Below are 19046 nucleotides of genomic sequence, written 5' to 3' on the forward strand. Positions count from 1 at the left end.
CTAAATCTGTGAGGTTCTACATTCCTAAGGACACCGTAGAAGGCATTATAAGCACATGACAGAGAAGCATCACCTCTGCCTTTCCCCAGCAATCCTCAGGACACCACAGGTTCTGGTAAACTCTCTGAGAGAGACACTCGGTCACATGCTGGGCAAAGGCAGCGGGAAGCACCTGAGGCTCCCGGCCCCGTTCCAGCCGTGTGTCTACTATGGGACCCGCCACTAGGCTCCAAGTCTCGGGAACTACTTTTTTTTTCAGGATATTTTCTCCCTTTATTAATTTTTTGAATAAGTTTTTTAAATGTGCTTTCAGAGACTTGTTTCCAGTAACTGTTCCCATTCCATAATTCAACACCAATCCCACCACAATGACACCTTCCAAACACCATTATTTTGAATTTTCTCCCCACCACGACCCAAGCCTGACCCCTAGCAGATGCTAAATTACTTATTTTGCATTGCTCAGAATGAAGAGTATGAGATGTTGCTCCTGGAATTCTAATATTATTTGGGGTTGGAGGCATCTCTGTAGCCTGCTACTCTATTCCAATATTCTTTTGCGAGCCTCTGAATCATGGTCGTTAATGTGCTGAAATGCCTAATTTTAATTTCTTCTGATATGTATTTATACAAGTCCTTAAAGCCAGGCCGATAAATTAGCTTGTATAGCTGAGCTTGAGGTGGTTTGTGGGCCCGACTCCCTCGTACCTAAATTTGGACGTTTCATTTCTCGGTAAACTTGGTCCCAAGTTGTGAGGGTTGGGCCAAAGGCCTAGTGGCAATTTTGTGGTGTCAGGAAGCCTGAAGGCACCATCAGGCTACTGATGTCCTTGCCCTGCAGGTACACCTTGACTTCCTGGTGGCACCATACACCAGTTTAAAGAAAATTTTTTTTTTCCAATTGAATCTCGATAACTGTTACAAAGCTTTCATGATTGAGTTTCAGTCATACAGTGTTCAAACACCCATCCCTCCACCAGTGTACATTTCCCATCCCAATGTCCCCAGGACCTGCCAGGACCTCTGCCCGCCACCAAGCCCCTCACCTTTCTATGGTAGACACTTTTATTCTTACTCTGTCTCTAGCTACTTTGGGGCATTATGGTTTGCAATACAGATACTGAGAGGCCATCATGATTGGTTCTTAGTCTACATATCAGCACACACGTCACATCCTCGGCACCCTGCTTGTTTACAAGCTCTTAAAAAATGTATCTTTACTGAGCTCGCTTCGATCCTCTCTTTATATGACAATGGAAGATTATTTTCTATAACAAAAATAGAAATGTTAATTCTCTTTATTTACCCATGGTTATTTAGAAACTGGGGTCATAGCACAGCCGATAAATCACTTGTGTTACACAGTACAGCCCAGATTCTATTCCCCGAACTCTATAATGGTCCCTTGAGAGTAGTCAGGAGTGATTCCTGAGCACTAAGCAAGGAGTAGGGCCTGAGCACAGTCGGATACCCCAATCCACGCATATTCCTTTTGTAATTTGGTTATTAGAAGTTTCTGGGATTCTTACAGATCATCCGTATAGTACAAAATAGCTCATGTACTCAGGGAATGTCCCCTACTATTTTGTACCCAGACACCAACAACAACTTGGATTTCACAAACGTTTATTAAACGATTGCTGCTCTCTTTATCAAGTGTCAAGTACGAGAGATTTAGTATTTAATTTAGATTCAATATTTGAAATTGGGTCGGCAGCTGCCTTGCCCCGCTGAGGCTCACAGTCGGGTCTCCAGAGTGCAGGTGAGGATGAAACTCAGTACTTCTCAGGCAGGCCTCTAGGCCGGAAGTGATTGGGGTCTTTGCCACTCCTGCCCCATTCATTGGCAAATTGGTCGGCCCTGGAGTCTTCCAGTCCGTGGCCACTGTCTCCATGCAGAAAAAAGTCTGTGATTCTCGGATAAGCCTCTCTGGCATCACTGGAACAGAGTGAAGGAGCAAAAGGTAAACAACGGGCAGAAGAGCAATAGTCCCACCCTCGCATCTCTCTCCCTTTCCAAGGGAGCCAAGAAGAGAGAAGCTGTAGGATTGGCCCTGCAGGGGCATAGCCCAGCTCTGCCCACACTGACCCCTGTGTGCTGGGAGAACAGCCCTGAGCTGTGGGTGGGACTCGCCCTCCCCACTGGCCTTATTCTGACTCTCTCAGGCACTCCCATCTCCTTGGGCACAGAGGAGAGTGGCAGAGGGGAAGACCACTCCCTCCACTGACTCCCTGCTGAACACAGTCAGAATTTTCTCACCCACCCCTGCACCCCTAAGGCCCCTCACCTGATCACTTTGGCCGCCCAGGCACCGCCAGGGCCCCTTCGCGCAGCATCATAGTTCCCCCGGGCGTGGAAGTATTTGTCTGAATTTTTGTAATTGGCCTCTCGCATGTCTCTGTAGGCTCTCCACATGTCTCTGGTCCCTGGAAGGAAAACAAAGTGATGAGACCCAGACAATCACGATGTGGGGAAATACATTTAAAATGCTCCTGCCCAGATTTCAAGAGCTTGGGACAAAGCTCCTGGAAAGCAGATGGGCTTTGAAATGAAGGTCCCTTTCCCCTCCCTCTGGTTACCATTGAGAGACGCAGTACAAGACTGATTCTCTGTGCTCCCCTCTGACCCCTGATGCTGCTTTGACGATGGCTGTGTGTGGGGTATACACCCCAACCCTTGGACTATCTCCCATCTCCCCTTGGACTATCTCCCATCTCCCCTTGGACTATGCTCTCTTAGCTCTTTGTGCCTCAGTTTCTCTGTTAAGAGATGTCTGCATCAGGGATGGAGCAATAGCACAGTGGATAGGGCATTTGCTTGCACACGGCCAACCCAGGTTCATTTCCCAGCATCCCATATAGTCCCCTGAGCACCACCAGGAGTAATTCCTCAGTGCAGAGGAAGGAGTAACCCCTGTGCATTGGTCAGTGTGACACAAAAAGCAAAGTAATAATAATAATAAAGATACCTACCTCAAAGGATCAAAGGATTAGAACATGAACATAAAAAAAAACTCATTTGAAAACTACTAAATGGCTTATTTGCATTTGAGAACTTTAAAAAGGCTTTGCCTTATTAAAAATTCCAATATTTTGACTGTACTACTGAGGCTGGGGTCAGGGGGGTAGGAGAGGCACTTGCCCTGCACGCAGCTGACCTGGTTTGATCGCCAGTACAACAGAGAGAGCCCAAATTTCACCAGGACTGATCCCTGCCCATAGAGCCAGGAGAGGCCCTAGGCACAGTCAGGTGTGGCCCCACGCCATCACCAAAAACTTTGAGTAAGAGCTAAGGAATTGGAAGCCCAACTCCCAGGTTTGAGAGTCACCAGAGCAGCATCAACATGCTTAGCTCCAACGTCCATTAGGGGGCAGTAGGTCCCTACTTGTATTATGTAAGGAACCTCTCAGGGGTAGCACAGCTAGTAGGATATTTGCCTTACACGTGACTGAGCTGGGTTCAATTCCTCCAACCCTCTCAGAGAGCACAGTAAGCCACTGAGAGCACCATGCCCACATGATTCACATGACCTGGGTGCAGCCCCGCGTGTTGGATCTGCAACAGATCAAGGGGATGAAGGACCACCTAGAGTTCTGGTGCACCGATGTGAAGAGCATGGAGATGCTGGTGGAGCACCAGGCCCACGACATCCTCACCTAGGACCCCTCCCTGTGCCTGTCTATGGGCGTTTCATGACTGAGGAACCTGGCTGCTGAGAAGATGTGCATTACATCAAGGGTGAGGGTTGGGAATCTGTTTAGAGTAGTGACTGTCCTTGCTGTAAAAGCTAGGGGCCGTGGCCAAAGGGAGACCTTCCTTCATGAGAGTCTCTGTAGCCTGAAGACCTGATGGGAAGGATGCACCAGGTCTCAGGTGATAAGGCAGGCAAGGGGTGCCTCAAGAGAGACCCCGGAGTACGCAAAGAATATCTACTCCAAGGTCGTCTCCAACAGATACACCTCATGAACATCTTTTCCAGTGTGGCTTCAGAATATTCCTGTAATAAACATCTTTGCTTTCTCAAAAAAAAAAAAAAATACATAATACAAGTAGGGAACCTATTGCCCCCTAATGGACGTTCGAGCTAAGCATGTTGATGCTGCTCTGGTGACTGTCAACCTGGGAGTTGGGTTTCCAATTCCTTAGCTCTTACTCAAGGCAGAGCCTGACAAGCTACCCTTCTTGTATTCAATGTGCCAAAAATAGTAACAAGTCTCACAATGGAAATGTTACTGCTGCCCGCTCGAGCAAATCGACGGGCAACAGGATGGCAGTGACAGTAATTTGAGGAACAAGCACCTCTGAATTCCAACTCTCATTCTCAAACCTGTTAAAAGCTGGGGTCGGAACTTTATCTGCCCTGGGACCTACAGGTATCCATAAAAGAGGGAAAAAAACTGGTAAAATGCTGGGATAAAATCCTTACTGAGGGCTGAGTGATAGTTCTGTGGGAAGGGTGCTCGCCTTGCATGTGGCCAACCTGGTTAGGTTTCCAGTATCCCATATGGGCCCCTCCCCCCCGTCCCTGCACCACCAGAATTGATTTCTGAGTGCAGAGCTAGGAGTAACCCCTGATAATCGCTGGGTGTAAACTCCCCAGCCCCTGCAAAAAAAAAAAAAAAATCAGAACTCCTTGTCTATCCAGGGAGGTACCGTGTCCTCTGCTAGGGTAACTACAGGGGACAGCCTGGTTACACAACCTGACCCCCAATATCCCTGGGGCCTTACCTTGACCAGCTTCCTTTATGAACGACAACCAATTTTGGCTGCTGACGCAGAGAAACAAAGAGCAGAAAATGACAGCCGTGGACAGTTTCATCTTGCTGCAGGTACACAAGCAACAATGAGGCAATTCAGGCTCTTGCAATGTAAGATTGACCCAGGCTCACATTCTGCAAAGAACTTCCACTTACATGCATAGATTGGCATGTAGATAGATAATAGATGTGGAGAGATATGTCCTGATCATCTAAGATACATTTAGAATATTTATTCTTTGTTTCTACTAGTTTCTTCAGAATCCTAGCACTTTTCTAGGATTTACTAGAGGCTTGATACTCACAGTAATTACACTGGGCTTTCAGTGTAAACCGTTGTCCATTCCTAGCATCCCTCCTCAGCTCTGAGATCTACTGCCTCGCAGGTTTTCCTGGATCCACGGGAGGATCCTACCTCTGAAATAGCCCCTGAGTTTAAAACTCCACCAATATTTGTGGTGTGTCTCCTCTAGCCACCACTGGCTGCCCATCGAAGGCACAAACTACATAATTTCTAATGATTTGCGAGACTGAAAAGTATTCATGGGGCTGGGAGTTAACTCAAAGGGCTGGAGCACCTGCTTTGCTTCCACAGGTGCCCCAATATTTTGAACTTGGGCTGGCTGGGACGGGGGCGGCTTCTAGGCACTGTCAGAGTGACCCTGGTGATTCGAGCACCATTTCTGAGCAGAGTCATAGAGCACTGGGAGCGGTCCCCAGAAGCCTGAATAGTGCTGGGAGGCCCAGCAACAACAATGCCAAAATGAGAAGCACATCTGAGGAGACCCAATGGTCAGAAAGTTCAGTCAGGAAGGATGCAGCCCAAGAACGCTGTTGAGGAAGAGGATTGCCCCCCACCCCCACCTACAGAAGGAAACTTGGAATGTTCTAGAACCTCACCTTTGGCTGCCTCTTCCTGCTGAGTGTTCTGGTGCGGCCCAGCAATCTGCGCTATCTGCTGGGGAAGGTGTCTCTGCTATATATACAGACACTTGTTCCCAGAGCACATGGGAAGAGAGGGTTGAGGCAAAACAGTGCGTTTGGGGAAATCCCTTGTGTACAGAGCACACATTCCCTGATTGCACAAATTGGGAGATGTCCCCGGTGTGCAAGATGGAGTTCCGCTGCCAATTTCTGGAATTCTTGTAAATCTGCTCGAGCCTTTCTGGAAAGGTCTGTGAAGGTCATGGCTGGGAGCTTTTGCAGGTAGGTGGCTGGGCAGCATGGTTTGACAGCCTCTGTAAGCAAGGAACTGGTGGACAAAGTAGACCAGCTCTCACCAGGAGAGACCTCGCCAAGGACTGAAGTCATTGGACCCCTCGAGGTGCTCATTTGGAGTGCGGAGGTGTAGGACGGTCACTTTCTACTGATCTGCCTCTGCCACCCGGGACCCAGCTTTACTGGGTTCTTATCTCACTGGCAGAAAAGAATTTCCGGGGTAGACAAGCAGTGAAGTAAAATAGATTATATTTGGAGGTTTTTGAAGGTGTGGAAGGAAAGATTGAGAGAGAGAGTGAGAGAGAGAGAGATAGAGGGAGAGAGAAAGAGAAAGAGAGAGAGATGCATTCAAGAGAGAACACAGGCTTCTCCAAGGGCAGAGAGCCATGTGTTCTGTTTGGCTTTGTTTTGTTGGAACTCCTTGGGCATCCTGGCTCAGTGTAAAGATCATCCCTCACACATTGGGGAAAATATAGACTACAATTTTTCCGCTAAGAATTCTATTTCAAGCCTGAGCAATAAGATAGCGGGTGGTGCACTTGGTTTGCACACAACTGACCTGAGTTCCACCCCTGGGGTGAAACAATGATGAGTTCTTTCCTCTTATTGTTGTCCCATAGATCTCTTAAGCTCTGTACCTTTTGAAGGAGAGTTGGGTTTGGTCATACCTGGAGGTGCTCAGGCCTCACTCCTGGCTCTGTGCTCAGGAATCACTCCTGATGGCGATCAGAGGACCCTGTGAGATGCTGGGGATCTAACTGGAGTCAGCACAAACAAGGATCGAGTCTTAATCCCTGGAATCTCTACAGCCCATCTCTCCATTGCAAGTCTATTTTTATTTTCACTCATATGTATTGATGCTATTGTTTACCCTCTCCTGGAGGTCACAGATCTGAGCTTTGGTTCCTTCCTTTATGTCCTTGAGTCTCTTGTACCTTTATCTTTTTAAAAGTCAGCTACTGTTGATTTCCTCTGTGCTGAATGACTGCTCTCCTTTTGCTTGGGAGGGTGTTTAGTCTACACTTAATGGTGCTCATGGGATACTCTCCAATGTATGCTCACCGCTTGCTTCTAAGGTGCTCAAGAGAAGCAGGTAGTGCCAGGGGCCAAACCAGGCTCAGCTGCATGAAGACAATCCTCAACTCCTCTACTATCCCGAACCTTTTAATTTTTTTTTTTATCTTTTAGGGTCATACCCGATGATGCCCAGGGGTCACTCTTGGCTCTGCACTCAGGAATTTACCCTGGCAGTGCGCAGGAGACCATATGGGATGCTGGAAATGAACCCAGGTGGGCCACCTGCAAAGTAAATGCCCTACTCACCGTGCCATCTCTCCAGACTCTAGTTTTTGTTTTCTGGGTTTTTTTGCCTTTTCGGTTACATTGTTGATGTACTCAAGAATTTGTTATGGTGGTGCTTGGGGGGCCATGTGGGATGCTGGGAATCAAACCAGGGTTGGCTGCACGCATGGTCAACACCCTACTCGCTGTGCTTTCGCTCCTGCTCCACATTTTTTTTTTTAACATTAAATACCTTTATTAGGGGCCGGAGCGATAGCACAGCAGGTAGGGCGTTTGCCTTGCACGCGGCCGACCCAGGTTCGATCCCCAGCATCCCATATGGTCCCCCAGGCACCGCCAGGAGTAATTCCTGAGTGCAAAGCCAGGAGTAACCCCTGAGCATCGCTGGGTGTGACCCCAAAAGCAAAATAAATAAATAAATAAATAAATAAATAAATAAATACCTTTATTAGTTAAATTAAAAATAGAGGTCTCCAGGATGTTGGAGGGCAGTCATTTTGGTCTTGTAGTTGGCGAAGAATAGGCGAGCGTTGCGAATATTTTTTCCAGCTTCTGCCACATCGGCCAACACTGCTATTCTTCTCTCTTTGAGGTCTTCTTTTATCACATCTCTGCACAGTTTTTTGAACTCGACCTCAGCTTGTGGTTGCTTGAGGCTTGTGCCAAACCACATTGACAAATGAAGATTATTGTGGGAGAGGAAATGTCTGGGCTGAATCTGCCGGACCAGGGCCCCAATGAGCTCGAGTGCTCCTTCAGGGGAGGGTTAGTTATTTTTGTGATTCTCTCTCTCCTTACTCAGTCATTAGCAGTGGGCTTTGTGAGTTGATCCCTGGTATTTGTACTCACTTTTTCATGTTCTCATCATCCTCTGGGTCCCCTCAATTATGAACCCTGATATAGCTTCGCTGTCTCATTCCGAGAGACATTGCCAATTATCGAATGCACCTATGGTGTAAGGAGATTTCATGGATGTTCTCCGTGTTGACTTTTCTTATGCAGGATCACGTCGGGGTCATCTGTGTGGTTGGCTGCCCTCCGCTCCGGGACATCCACTGGCCGCCGGCCCCGAGAGCCGTGGGCTGCCCAGGCCGGCTGTGCCCTGGCAGGCAGCGGGACTGAAAAGCTCCAGCCCCACCTTTTTATTTTTTTTAATCAAACTATTTTTGAACTTGTTTTATTCTTCCTCTGATATTATTGAACCGAACACTAAGAGAACTCTTGTTTTCAAATCTTCTTCAGACAGTGTTTTTTTTCTTTTTGGGTCACACGGGGCAATGCAAAGGGGTTACTTACTCCTGGCTTATGAACTGAGGAATTACTCTTGGCGGTGTACGGGAAGGACCATATGGGATGCTGGGAAACAAACCCAGGTCTGCCACCCACATGCAAGGCAAATGCTCTACCCGCTGTGCTATCACTCCGGCCCCTACTCAGCAATTTTAACAGTTCAAAATAGCTGAGGAATTTCCAGGGCCAGATAAATGCCGATTATCATCACCATCACCGCCACCAACGCCATCATCATCACTGCCACATTTTGTTCCTGGTGCTACATTAGGATTTGTCATGGACCTCATTTCAAATTAGCCCAGCAATGAACAAGGGCTCCTATTTTATATATATATATATATATACATATATATATATATATAATTTTTTTTAGATTTTTTAAGAATTGTATTATTGAATCACCATGAGGGATATTTAAAACTTATGAGCTTTCATGTTTGCATTTCGTTTACATCCCTGGACCAGTGCCCATTCTCCTCCACCAATGTTCCCATTATCCCTCCCACCACCCCCAACCCAGCCCCACCAAGCCACCCTACCTCTGAAGCAGCGCATTCCCTTTTGTTCTCACTCCTGTTGGATGATGTAGTTTGCAATAGAGGTATCTAATGGCCATAATGTTTGGTCTATAGTCTACTTTCAGCACACAGCTTTCAATCTGAGTGGATCCTCCCAACATTCTCTACTAAGTGTTCCTTTCTCTATCTCAGCTGCCTTTTCTCCCAGCATGTGAGGCCAGTTTCCAAGCTGTAGGGCAAACCTTATGGTTCTTATCTCTACTACTCTTGGGTATTAGTCTCGAATTCTGCTACTTTATATTCCACAAATGAGTGCAATTTTCTTTTTTTTTTTATTAAAAAAGCATTTATTATCACTCTCAGAAAAGTGAAAATCAAAACAACAATGAGGTATCACCTCATACTAGCAAGAATGGTCTATATATTTTTTTATAATTTATTTATTTTTAATTAGAGAATCACCGTGAGGGTACAGTTACAGATTTATACACTTTTGTGCTTATACTTCCCTCATACAAAGTTCGGGAACCCATCCCTTCACCAGTGCCCATTCTCCACCACCCGTAAACCCAGCGTCCCTCCCACCCTCCCCAATCCCATCTTCCCCCCACCCCACCCTGCCACTGTGGCAGGGCATTCCCTTCTGTTCTCTCTCTCTAATTAGCTGTTGTGGTTTGCAATAAAGGTGTTGAGTGGCCGCTGTGCTCAGTCTCTATCCTTCATTCAGACCACAACTCCCTTCCCCCACATGGCCTTCGACTACAATGTAGTTGGTGATCGCTTCTCTGAGTTGCCCTTTCCCCGGAACGTGAGGCCAGCCTCGAAGCCATGGGGTCAACCTCCTGGTACTTATTTCTACAGTTCTTGGGTATTAGTCTCCCAATGAGTGCAATTTTCTATGTCTGTCTCTCTCTTTCTGACTCATTTCACTGAACATGATCATTCCATATTGATCCACTTTTATGCAAATTTTGTGATTTCATCTTTTCTAACAGCTGCATAGTATTCCATTGTGTAGATATACCAAGGTTTTTTTGAACCAGTCAACTCTTGTGGGGCACTCCGGTTTTTTCCAGATTTTGGCTATTGTAAACAGTGCTGCAATGAACATACAAATGCAGATGTCATTTCTAATATAGCCATTTGCCTCTTTGCAATAGACTCGTATAGCAAAGTTGCAGGCCATAAAATCAATACCCAAAAGGCCATGACTTTGCTATACAGAAATAATAAGAGAGAAGAGTGACATGAAAAAAGCAATCCCATTCACAATTGGACCTCAAAATATCAAGTACCTCAGAATCAGCTTAACTAAGGAGGTAAAGGACTTGTATGGGAAAGGGCTCCTATTTGTAAGGTCAAGGTGTTACCTCTGACACTACTGACTTTGGGAAATTATCGATGCTCTTTTGTTGGAGAAGCAAGATGAGAGATGATTTTAAAGGCAGACAGGAGCTGGAGAGATGGGACGGCAGGTGGGACACTTGCCTTGCCTGAGGCCAACCTAGCTCGATCCCTGGCAACCCCTATAGTCTCCTGTGCATCACCAGGAGTAATTCCTGAGTGCAGAGCTAGGGTGAGCCCTGAGCACTGCCAGGCGTGAACTAAAAGAAATAAACATAAAAAGGCAAAGAGAATGGAGAGGAATAGTGAGACAGGGTTGAGGAGAGGGGTATGCATATTGGACCCCATAGAAATAGAACCATAATTGGGAAATACCCGAGGGAATGAAGGATGAAGAGCTAGCAGTGTCCTTTAGGCACGAGACACATGCAGACAGGACCAACTCTTATGCCTAGTTTGCCGCCTCAAGAGCACAGTATGATATGATTAATATTGCAGCTCTGCCTCCTCTAACAAACTTTTCTACATGCATTATGGGCTGTCACAATACACAAGCAATTCACTTAGATAATCCACACCCGTCAGGCGTCCACTGAAGTGCTACATAAAATCCCACATCATGTGATGCAATCTCCAAATTTATGTTAACATAAGAGTATAAAAATTAGAGCTTGAGCACAATAGAGCCAACTACAATTCCTTTTGTTGGAATGGGTAGGGTGAGAGGGACACATTTAGCGGGATTGAGGGTTTATTTCTGCCTCTGTCCTCAGGAATCCTTTTGCTGGCAGGGGGTGTTCAGGAGTCACATGGTTACAGGGTTCAAACCCAGATAGCTTTGTGCATGGAAAATGCCAAACTCGCTGTACTATCGGGTTCCTCAATAATAGTTGCTTAGGCTGATGCTCTCCTGATTTTTCCAGACGTGGTGGTTAATCTTTCTGAATTTTATGGACAAGGCGCTACACAAAATTCTGTCTCTAATTCTGTTTCATTGTTCAGCTACCCAGAGAGTTCTCTCCCTCAACTCCCTTTCCTGCCATCTTGGCCCCACTTCCTCTTAGATTTCACTTTGTTTGTTTGTTTTTGGCCCACCCAGTAGTGCACAGGGATTACTTTTTACTCTGCATTCAGGACTTACTCCTGGCAGTGCTCAGGGTACCATATAGAATGCTGGGTATCGAACCTGAGTTGGCCACCTGCAGGCAAACACCTCCCTGTCAGACTATGTCTATGGCACTTGGATTTCATTTCTGACAACTGCCAGATACACCAGCAGGGATCATCCTGAAAAAAACAGACTTCAAGCCTTCGAGATGGAGTCCCTGTCCTCCCAAACCCCACAGTCCAGCAGCCTAGATGCCCGAATCCAGGTGCTCCAATATGCACCATGACCTCAGGTGCCCTCTCAGCCAGGCTGCCCCTCACAGCACAGCTGGACTCCTGGCCCAGGTCACAGGCAAACAGCAAACAGCCCTGTGTGCTCAGGTTTACACAACCAGGACCATAACCTGAGGATGAAGAAACCACTGATGTCTGAGTAGTTTTCCTGTGCAATTTTCCAGAATTATGGTTTGCAGGGACTTTCCGGGGCTCCACACCTGCCCTTTCTTCTCTCCCCATGACGCCTGTAGGAAGGAGCACTGGCGGGGCAGTAGATCTCCCGGGCCAGAGGGACCAGCAGCTCCACTGGAAATGAGGGAGGGGCTGCTCCCGAAAGTGATCGACATAACTCAGCTTACTCAGTTCCCTCTTTCTGAATTAGATTGCAGTTTCCTTAAAATGAAACAGAACAAAATTTTCCTCCTCTGTGCCTAACAGATAGCACAGGGGTTAAGGTGCTTGCCTTGCAAACTCAAACTGCAGTTCCGTGACCAACACCACATTGCTCCCCTGAGCACTGCCAGGAACAATCCCCAAGACCCTCTCAGTGTGGCATCACGAACCACCCCTAGGACCCGTGGACCCTTGAGTACTCTCAAGGGCTGGAGCTTCTGCCTTAGACTGTGTGGTAAGATGTGCCAGGTGTATGAAGAGCTTTATAGCAGAGAGAAAATCCACAAGATTCACATCACTAAGGTCAGCTTTTTTTTTCTTTTGGCTACACCCAGCGTTGCTCAGATTTGTTTCCTCTGGTTCTGCACTCAGGGATCATACCTGGCAGTGCTCAGGGGATTCTATGGGATGCCAGGAATGGACCACAGGTTGGTTGCGTGCAAAGCAAGGGCTCTACCTTCTGTACTATATTATTCTTACTCCTCAGGGAGGTTCCTTTCTTTCCTTTTGTTCCTTTTAGGATCACACCTGGTGATACTATGGGTTTATTCCTACTCTGCACTCAGCAATCACTCCTAGTGGTGCTCCGGGGACCATATGGGATTCCAGGGACTGAAACCAGCTTGGACCTCATACAAAACTAATGCCCAACACATTATACTATGAATTCGCCTCCAGTGACCCCAACTGAGTTCTTAGAGATAACACAACCTTTATTCTAAGCCAGAAATCCTTGTCCCAGCCAGTTGGGGTCATCCAACTCCTGCCTATAGCGAACATGAATATGAGTCCGGAACAGTATACAGTTCCCCTCAGGACATTGCATGAAGCATGATCATCTGTCCAAAGGCTGTCCAGTCCCTTTTAAAATTCTTTGACACATCTGTCAGGGCTCAGGGCTTACTCCTGGAGGAACTGAGAGACCATAAAAGTTGCCAGGGATCAAACACTGCAGGAGAGGTCAGCTGCATGCAAGACAAACGCCCTACCCACTGTAATATATCTCTGGCCCTGACCCTTCTTTCTTTTCCCCTTCCCCCTTCATTTCTCTTTTTTTTATTCTTTCCCAATAGGTTTATTCAAAGAGAGCTTCTGAATAGGGTTTGCTGGCACTGCTTTCAGACAATGGTGTCTAGTTACAGGTTAATATGTTCAGGTTGTTCTAGTGTGAATCCTGCCCTTGTAACTGAGTACAGGTGAGAACTATTTTTTTTTTGCTTTTTGGGTCACACCCGGCAATGCACAGGGGTTACTCCTGGCTCTGCACTCAGGAACCGCCCCTGGCAGTGCTCAGGGGACCATATGGGATGCTGGGAATTGAACCCGGGTCGGCCGCGTGCAAGGCAAAGGTCCTACCCGCTGTGCTATCGCTCCAGCCCCCAGGTGAGAACTATTAACACACGCCAAGGATGCTCTAGGAATCCACACTGCCATGTCACTTGGACTCACTGGCCAGAGATAGAAACAGATCTCAGGAGCTGTCCTCAGTACTTTGAGGATTTGCCGGCCCTTGGCATGGGAAAGTAAGATAGTCAGCTGCTTGAACTTGAGAATTTTGGGCAGGTCAGGCCTCTTCCCCCACTAGAAGCTGGGAAACTGAGGCTCAGAGCAGCCTGGGGGTTTTTTTTGGGCGATTTTGTTTAGGAAAGATTCAAGATAAAACATAGTTAGGAATAAGTTAGCTATACAGAGGTTCAAAGTAGAAGAGAACAAATACTGGGTAAGTACTAAACATGAGCTCATAAGAAGCAATTTGACTTAAATCAACTCCTTTGTATCTTCATTATTTCATAAATTCTGTGTGTCAATCCCATGACACCAAGTCCTATCTCAGTACTTTTGCAATATTCTCATGTAACGTGTAAAGGTCAACTCCTATAAATTATACTTTGTCTTCATGTGTCCAGGACAAGAAACTTCTGCTTCCTGATGGCCGAGAATTGTTCCACTCCACCAGAAAGGGACAAGTAATACTGTAGTTGAGACATGGGTGGCGGCACTGTGACCGTTCCGAATTGGATTCCAGAGTACTCACTTCAGCAGTGAACTTCCAATTATTGCTGAACCACAGCAGGTAGGGAGTTTGCCTTGCACTCGGCTGACATGAAAGATTAATTGCTCAGTCCCTCTGGGAGAGCCCTTCAAGCTGCTAAGAGCATCCCGCCCACAGGGCAGAGCCTGGCAAGCTACGTGTGGTGCATTCGATATGCCAAAAACAATAACAACAAGTTTTGTAATGGAGATATTACTGGTGCCTGCTCGAGGAAATCGATGAACAGGAGGACAGTGATACAATGTTACAACTCATCTTTGGTTGAGAAATACCAGCAGTCCCAGAGAGAGTCAGATGGCAGAGGGTTACTTAAAGTGTACTCCCCAAAGGAGGTAGGCTGGTCCTGCCCTTGAACAAACACATGCAGCAGGTTCAGGCGCAGGGCTCATGATCTCCCAAAATACATTGACGACTGCTGAATCTTCTTCTACTCAGGCCTGCCTGAGACCAGAGAAACTGATCACATTTCTCAAGCATGCTTTGTATCAAGGCTCTGAAGTCGCAAAGGAAAGAAACAGGCACATTTACTTCTCATTTTCACATTTACAAAAACCTTAACATATGGGGATGGAAGATAGCTCTAAGGGCAGGAGTGCTTGTCCATCAAGTTTGACCCCCAGTACCACAGAAGGCCAGGCAAGGCTGGGCTTAGTCCTGGTGGCCTCACACCACTGCTTGGCAGGCCCTCCAGCACAAAGAAAACCAAACAAACTAAAATCCTATGAGGAATTGAAAAAGCTACTGATTCTGTGCATTTAAAAAATGCAATCAATGGCCAGATAATACAAAGGTCAGGGCCTTGGCCTTGCACAATACCATCCCGGGTTCTATTCCAAGCCCCCTATATGCTTCCCCCTAACCTGCCAGGAATGACTCTTTTTTAAAAAAAATTTTTAGTGAATCACTGTGATGTACAGTTAGTAGGTTATGAACTTTTGTGTCTGCATTTCACTCATACAGTGATCGTTTACCATCCCTGCACTAGTGCTCATTCTCCTCCACCAATGATCCCAGTATCCCTCTCACCATCCCTACCCAAACATCCACCACCCCAACCTATCTCTTTGGAAGCGTATTCCCTTTTGTTCTCACTCTTTTTTGGGTGTTGTAGTTTGCAGTAGAGGTATTGAGTGGTCTTCATATTCAGTCAATAATCTACTTTCAGCTCGCATCTTGGAATCTGAATGGGTCCTCCCAACATCCTCTACTTGGTGTTCTCTTCTCTATCTAAGCTGCCCGGAATGACTCTTGAGCACAGGGCCGGGAGTAAGTCCTGAGAAAAGCCAGGTGTTGCTGAAAAACTGAAAGAAAGAAAGAAAGAAAGAAAGAAAGAAAGAAAGAAAGAAAGAAAGAAAGAAAGAAAGAAAGAAAGAAAGAAAGAAAGAAAGAAAGAAAGAAAGAAAGAAGGGAGGCTACGGGCTATAATTATAATATATCAAGTAAAGCGTTCACCCCGCATGCAGCCAACCTGAGTTTGATCCCATACCACATGGTCCTAAAACACTGACAGGGGTCATTGCTGAGTAAAGATCTAGGAGTAACCGCTGGGTATCAACTGGTGTGGTACCAAAGAGAAACAAACAAAAAATATTATCAATAGAGTGAAAGGTACCCTATAGGAAAGGAATTCTGTCCTACAGGAGAAAATATTTGCAGATCATATTTGATAAAGGGTTTGTATCCAGGATATATAAGGAACTCATCTGACCAAAAAAAATAAGGGTCAAACAGATGGTACATTGGGTGGGAAGCTTGCCTTGTATGTGGCTGGCCAGGGTTGAATCCCTAGAATCCCATATCAGTAGAACTGTGATTCAAGGGGGCTATTTGGAGGAGATAACTAAAAATTATTGCTTAATGGGTATGAAGCTCCAGTTTGTTGAAGAGACATAAAGGAATTAAAAGTTTCAGGGACTGGAGTGATAGTCCAGTGAGTATGGCTGGTTTGATTTACGGCATCTGATATAGTCCCTGAGCACCACCAGGAGTAATTCCTGAGTGCAGAGCCAGGAGTAGCCCCTTAGCATTGCCGGGTGTGACCAAAATAGGGAAAGAAAAGTTTAGTTCTGCAAGATGTAAAGATTTGAAACTGGCTGTGTAATTTTAATCTTGTGAATATACTTTACATTACTTAACAAGTGGGTAAGACGGTGATTTTGGTATCAGTATTTTACCACCGTAAAATACTAAAAGTCGGACTGAGATAATGAGCTATTTGGTAGTAAGAACAGCCTTCTGCATTTTCTGTCCACCCCAGGACTGCTCTGGGCTACTATCAGATTATTGCTTGGAGGACTGTGTAGCTATAATTCGAGGTGGTGAGCACTCCCAGAAGTGCTCAGGAGCTATTTCTGAATCTGTATTGGCAAGCTGAACCCAGGAGTGCTTGGGGGATCAAAGTGAGATCTGCAGTACACAAGGCAAGCACCTTACCCTGTGCTGTCTCTCTCATTCTCCCAGTAACAGTCTTAAAGACACAAGTCATATCAGGTTTTGGTATAGCTAAACAATGTTTTGGTCATGACTGAACAAAGTATACGATCCTCTTCCTTTTCCTTTTTCCTTTTATCAGTGCTCAGGGGAGCATATGGAATGCCGGGGATTCAACCCTGGTTGGCTGCGTGCAAGCCAAGAGCCCTACCCACTGAACTATAGCTCCTGCCCCTTAGTCTCTTCCTAATCCCTTTGATTGACAGCCTTGCCACCTCTAAATCTGTGAGGTGCTACATTCTCCAGCACTCCCTAGAGGGCACAATAAGCCACCAGAGACAAGTTTCACCTCTGCCTTTATCTCAGCAATCCTCAGGATATCACAGGTTCTGGTAAACTCTCTGAGAGCTCATGGGTCAGACTGCCCTCCCGCAGCAGTGAACAGGCCTGATCCGTGCCCATGTGGTCTTAGCCAATAGTAGTGCCACGTGACCCAAGCATTTTAGGTAATCCTAAGAGGAAGTGATGCCAAAGGCCAGATTCTCTAGTCAACAGATAGGACTTTTGACTTGCACGTGAAGTTCAATCCCTGGCATCCGTATGGTCCCCCAGCTCCCACCAGGATTGATTTCTGAGCACAAAGCCAGGAGTAACCCTTGAGCTCCAGCAGGTGTGACTCCAAAGCACAACTAAACAAAAAGAAAAGGATTATTCCTTCGCCCATTATTCTCTCATTCACAGTCACTGTGAACCTTTCACGAGATCCTAAGGATGAGATAAGCATCCGAGGGGCTTTTAAAAAGCCTCTCCAGGGACGGAAAGACACTGAAACCCACCTACGGATGACTCGTATTGAACAGGTCTTTAGCTCAGTTTAATCAGCATTTTTCCTGGGAAGGGACACACTCGGTCGCGCGCTGGGCAAAGGCAGCGGGAAGCGCGCGCGGCTCCCGGCCCCGTTCCAGCCTGGGCAAATGTGCAAAAGCAGCGTGGGGGTTGGGCGGGGCGGGTGCACCTGGGTGAGTCCTCTGAGCAAGAGGAAGAGCCAGTGCTTGCTGTGCACCCTGTCCCCTATACAGTCCCCCAGCGCCCGGCCTCCTCCTGCCACAGCGCCCCCTGCCGTCCGCGGGCCGTGCGGCTTTAGCAGCGCGCTATGTCTACTATGGGACTTGACCCTTGGTCCCAGGTCTGGGGAACTATTGTTTTGTTTTGGTTTGGTTTTTTTTCAGGATATTTTCTTACTTTATTGATTTTTTGAATAAGTATTTTAAATTGTGTTTTCAGAGACTTGTTCCCAGTAATTGTTCCCATTCCATATTTCAACACCAATCCCTCCACCATGACACCTTCCCACCACCATTAATTTGGATTTTCCCCCCACCACCACTGAAGCCTGCCCCCTAGCAGATGCTAAATTACTTATTTTGCATTGCTTAGAATGAAGAGTATGAGATGTTGCTCCTGGATTCTAAAATTGTTTGGGGTTGGTTTCATCTCTGTGGCCTGCTGCTCTATTCCAAGATTCATTTGTTTAAGTGGGGACTAGAATCATAGTACAGCTGGTAAGGCACTTGTGTTACACACTGCCGACCCATATTCCATTCCTTAAACTCTTTATGGTCCCTTGATACCAGTCAGGAGTGGTTACTGAGCACTAAGCAAGGAGTAAGGCCTGAGCACAGCCGGATGCCCCAACACCCACATGTTCCTTTTTCGATTTGGTATTAGGACTTTCTGGGACGCTTATGGATGATCCTTATAGTACAGAATAGGCTCATGTACTCAGGAAATGTCCCCTACTATTTCATACCCAGACACCACCAACAACTTGGATTTCACAAACGTTTATTAAACACTTGCTGCTCTCTTTATCAAGTATCAAGTACTAAAGTACTAGAGATTTAGTATTCAATATAGATTCTATATTTGAATTTAGGTCAGCAGCTGTCCTGCCCTGCTGAGGCAGACAGCCAGGTCTCCTGAGAGCAGGTGAGGATGAAACTCAGTACTTGCTAGGCAGGCCTTCAGGCTGGAAGACATCGGGGTCTTTGCCACTCCTGCCCAATTAATTGGCAAATTGGTTATCCAAGGAATCTGCAGTCCATGGCCACTGATCCATGCTTCAAAAAGTCTGTGATTCTCAGATAATTCTCTCTGAATCACTAGGAGTGAAGGAGAAAACTATAAACCATGGGCAGAAGAGCAATAGTCCCACCTTCGCATCTCTCTCCCTTTCCAAGGGAGCCAAGAAGAGAGAAGCTGTAAGATTGGCCCTGCAGGGGCATAGCCCAGCTCTGCCCACACTGACCACTGTGTGCTGGGAGAACAGCCCTGAGCTGTGGGTGGGACTCACCC

General features: G+C 46.6%; 1 protein-coding gene across 3 annotated transcripts in view; it reads right to left on the reverse strand.

Moving 5' to 3' along the window:
- Window positions 1–1647: 1647 nt before the first annotated feature.
- The window catches only part of LOC129405632 (serum amyloid A-3 protein-like), a 28797-nt gene continuing 11398 nt past the window's right edge, over window positions 1648–19046 (reverse strand). For 2 of the 3 annotated variants that reach the window (XM_055142353.1, XM_055142352.1), the window contains exons 2-4: window positions 4729–4823; window positions 2288–2426; window positions 1648–1938 (exon numbers count right to left, since the gene is read on the reverse strand). In XM_055142353.1, the coding sequence (XP_054998328.1) occupies window positions 1776–1938; window positions 2288–2426; window positions 4729–4819 (393 nt within the window). In that variant the 5' untranslated portion in view covers window positions 4820–4823 and the 3' untranslated portion in view covers window positions 1648–1775. Of the gene's footprint in view, window positions 1939–2287; window positions 2427–4728; window positions 4824–5657; window positions 5704–19046 lie in introns of those variants that run through there. The other variant, XM_055142351.1, reaches the window with a different exon arrangement.

This window comes from Sorex araneus, chromosome 6, assembly GCF_027595985.1.
Source record: "Sorex araneus isolate mSorAra2 chromosome 6, mSorAra2.pri, whole genome shotgun sequence".
NCBI classification, from domain to species: domain Eukaryota; kingdom Metazoa; phylum Chordata; class Mammalia; order Eulipotyphla; family Soricidae; genus Sorex; species Sorex araneus.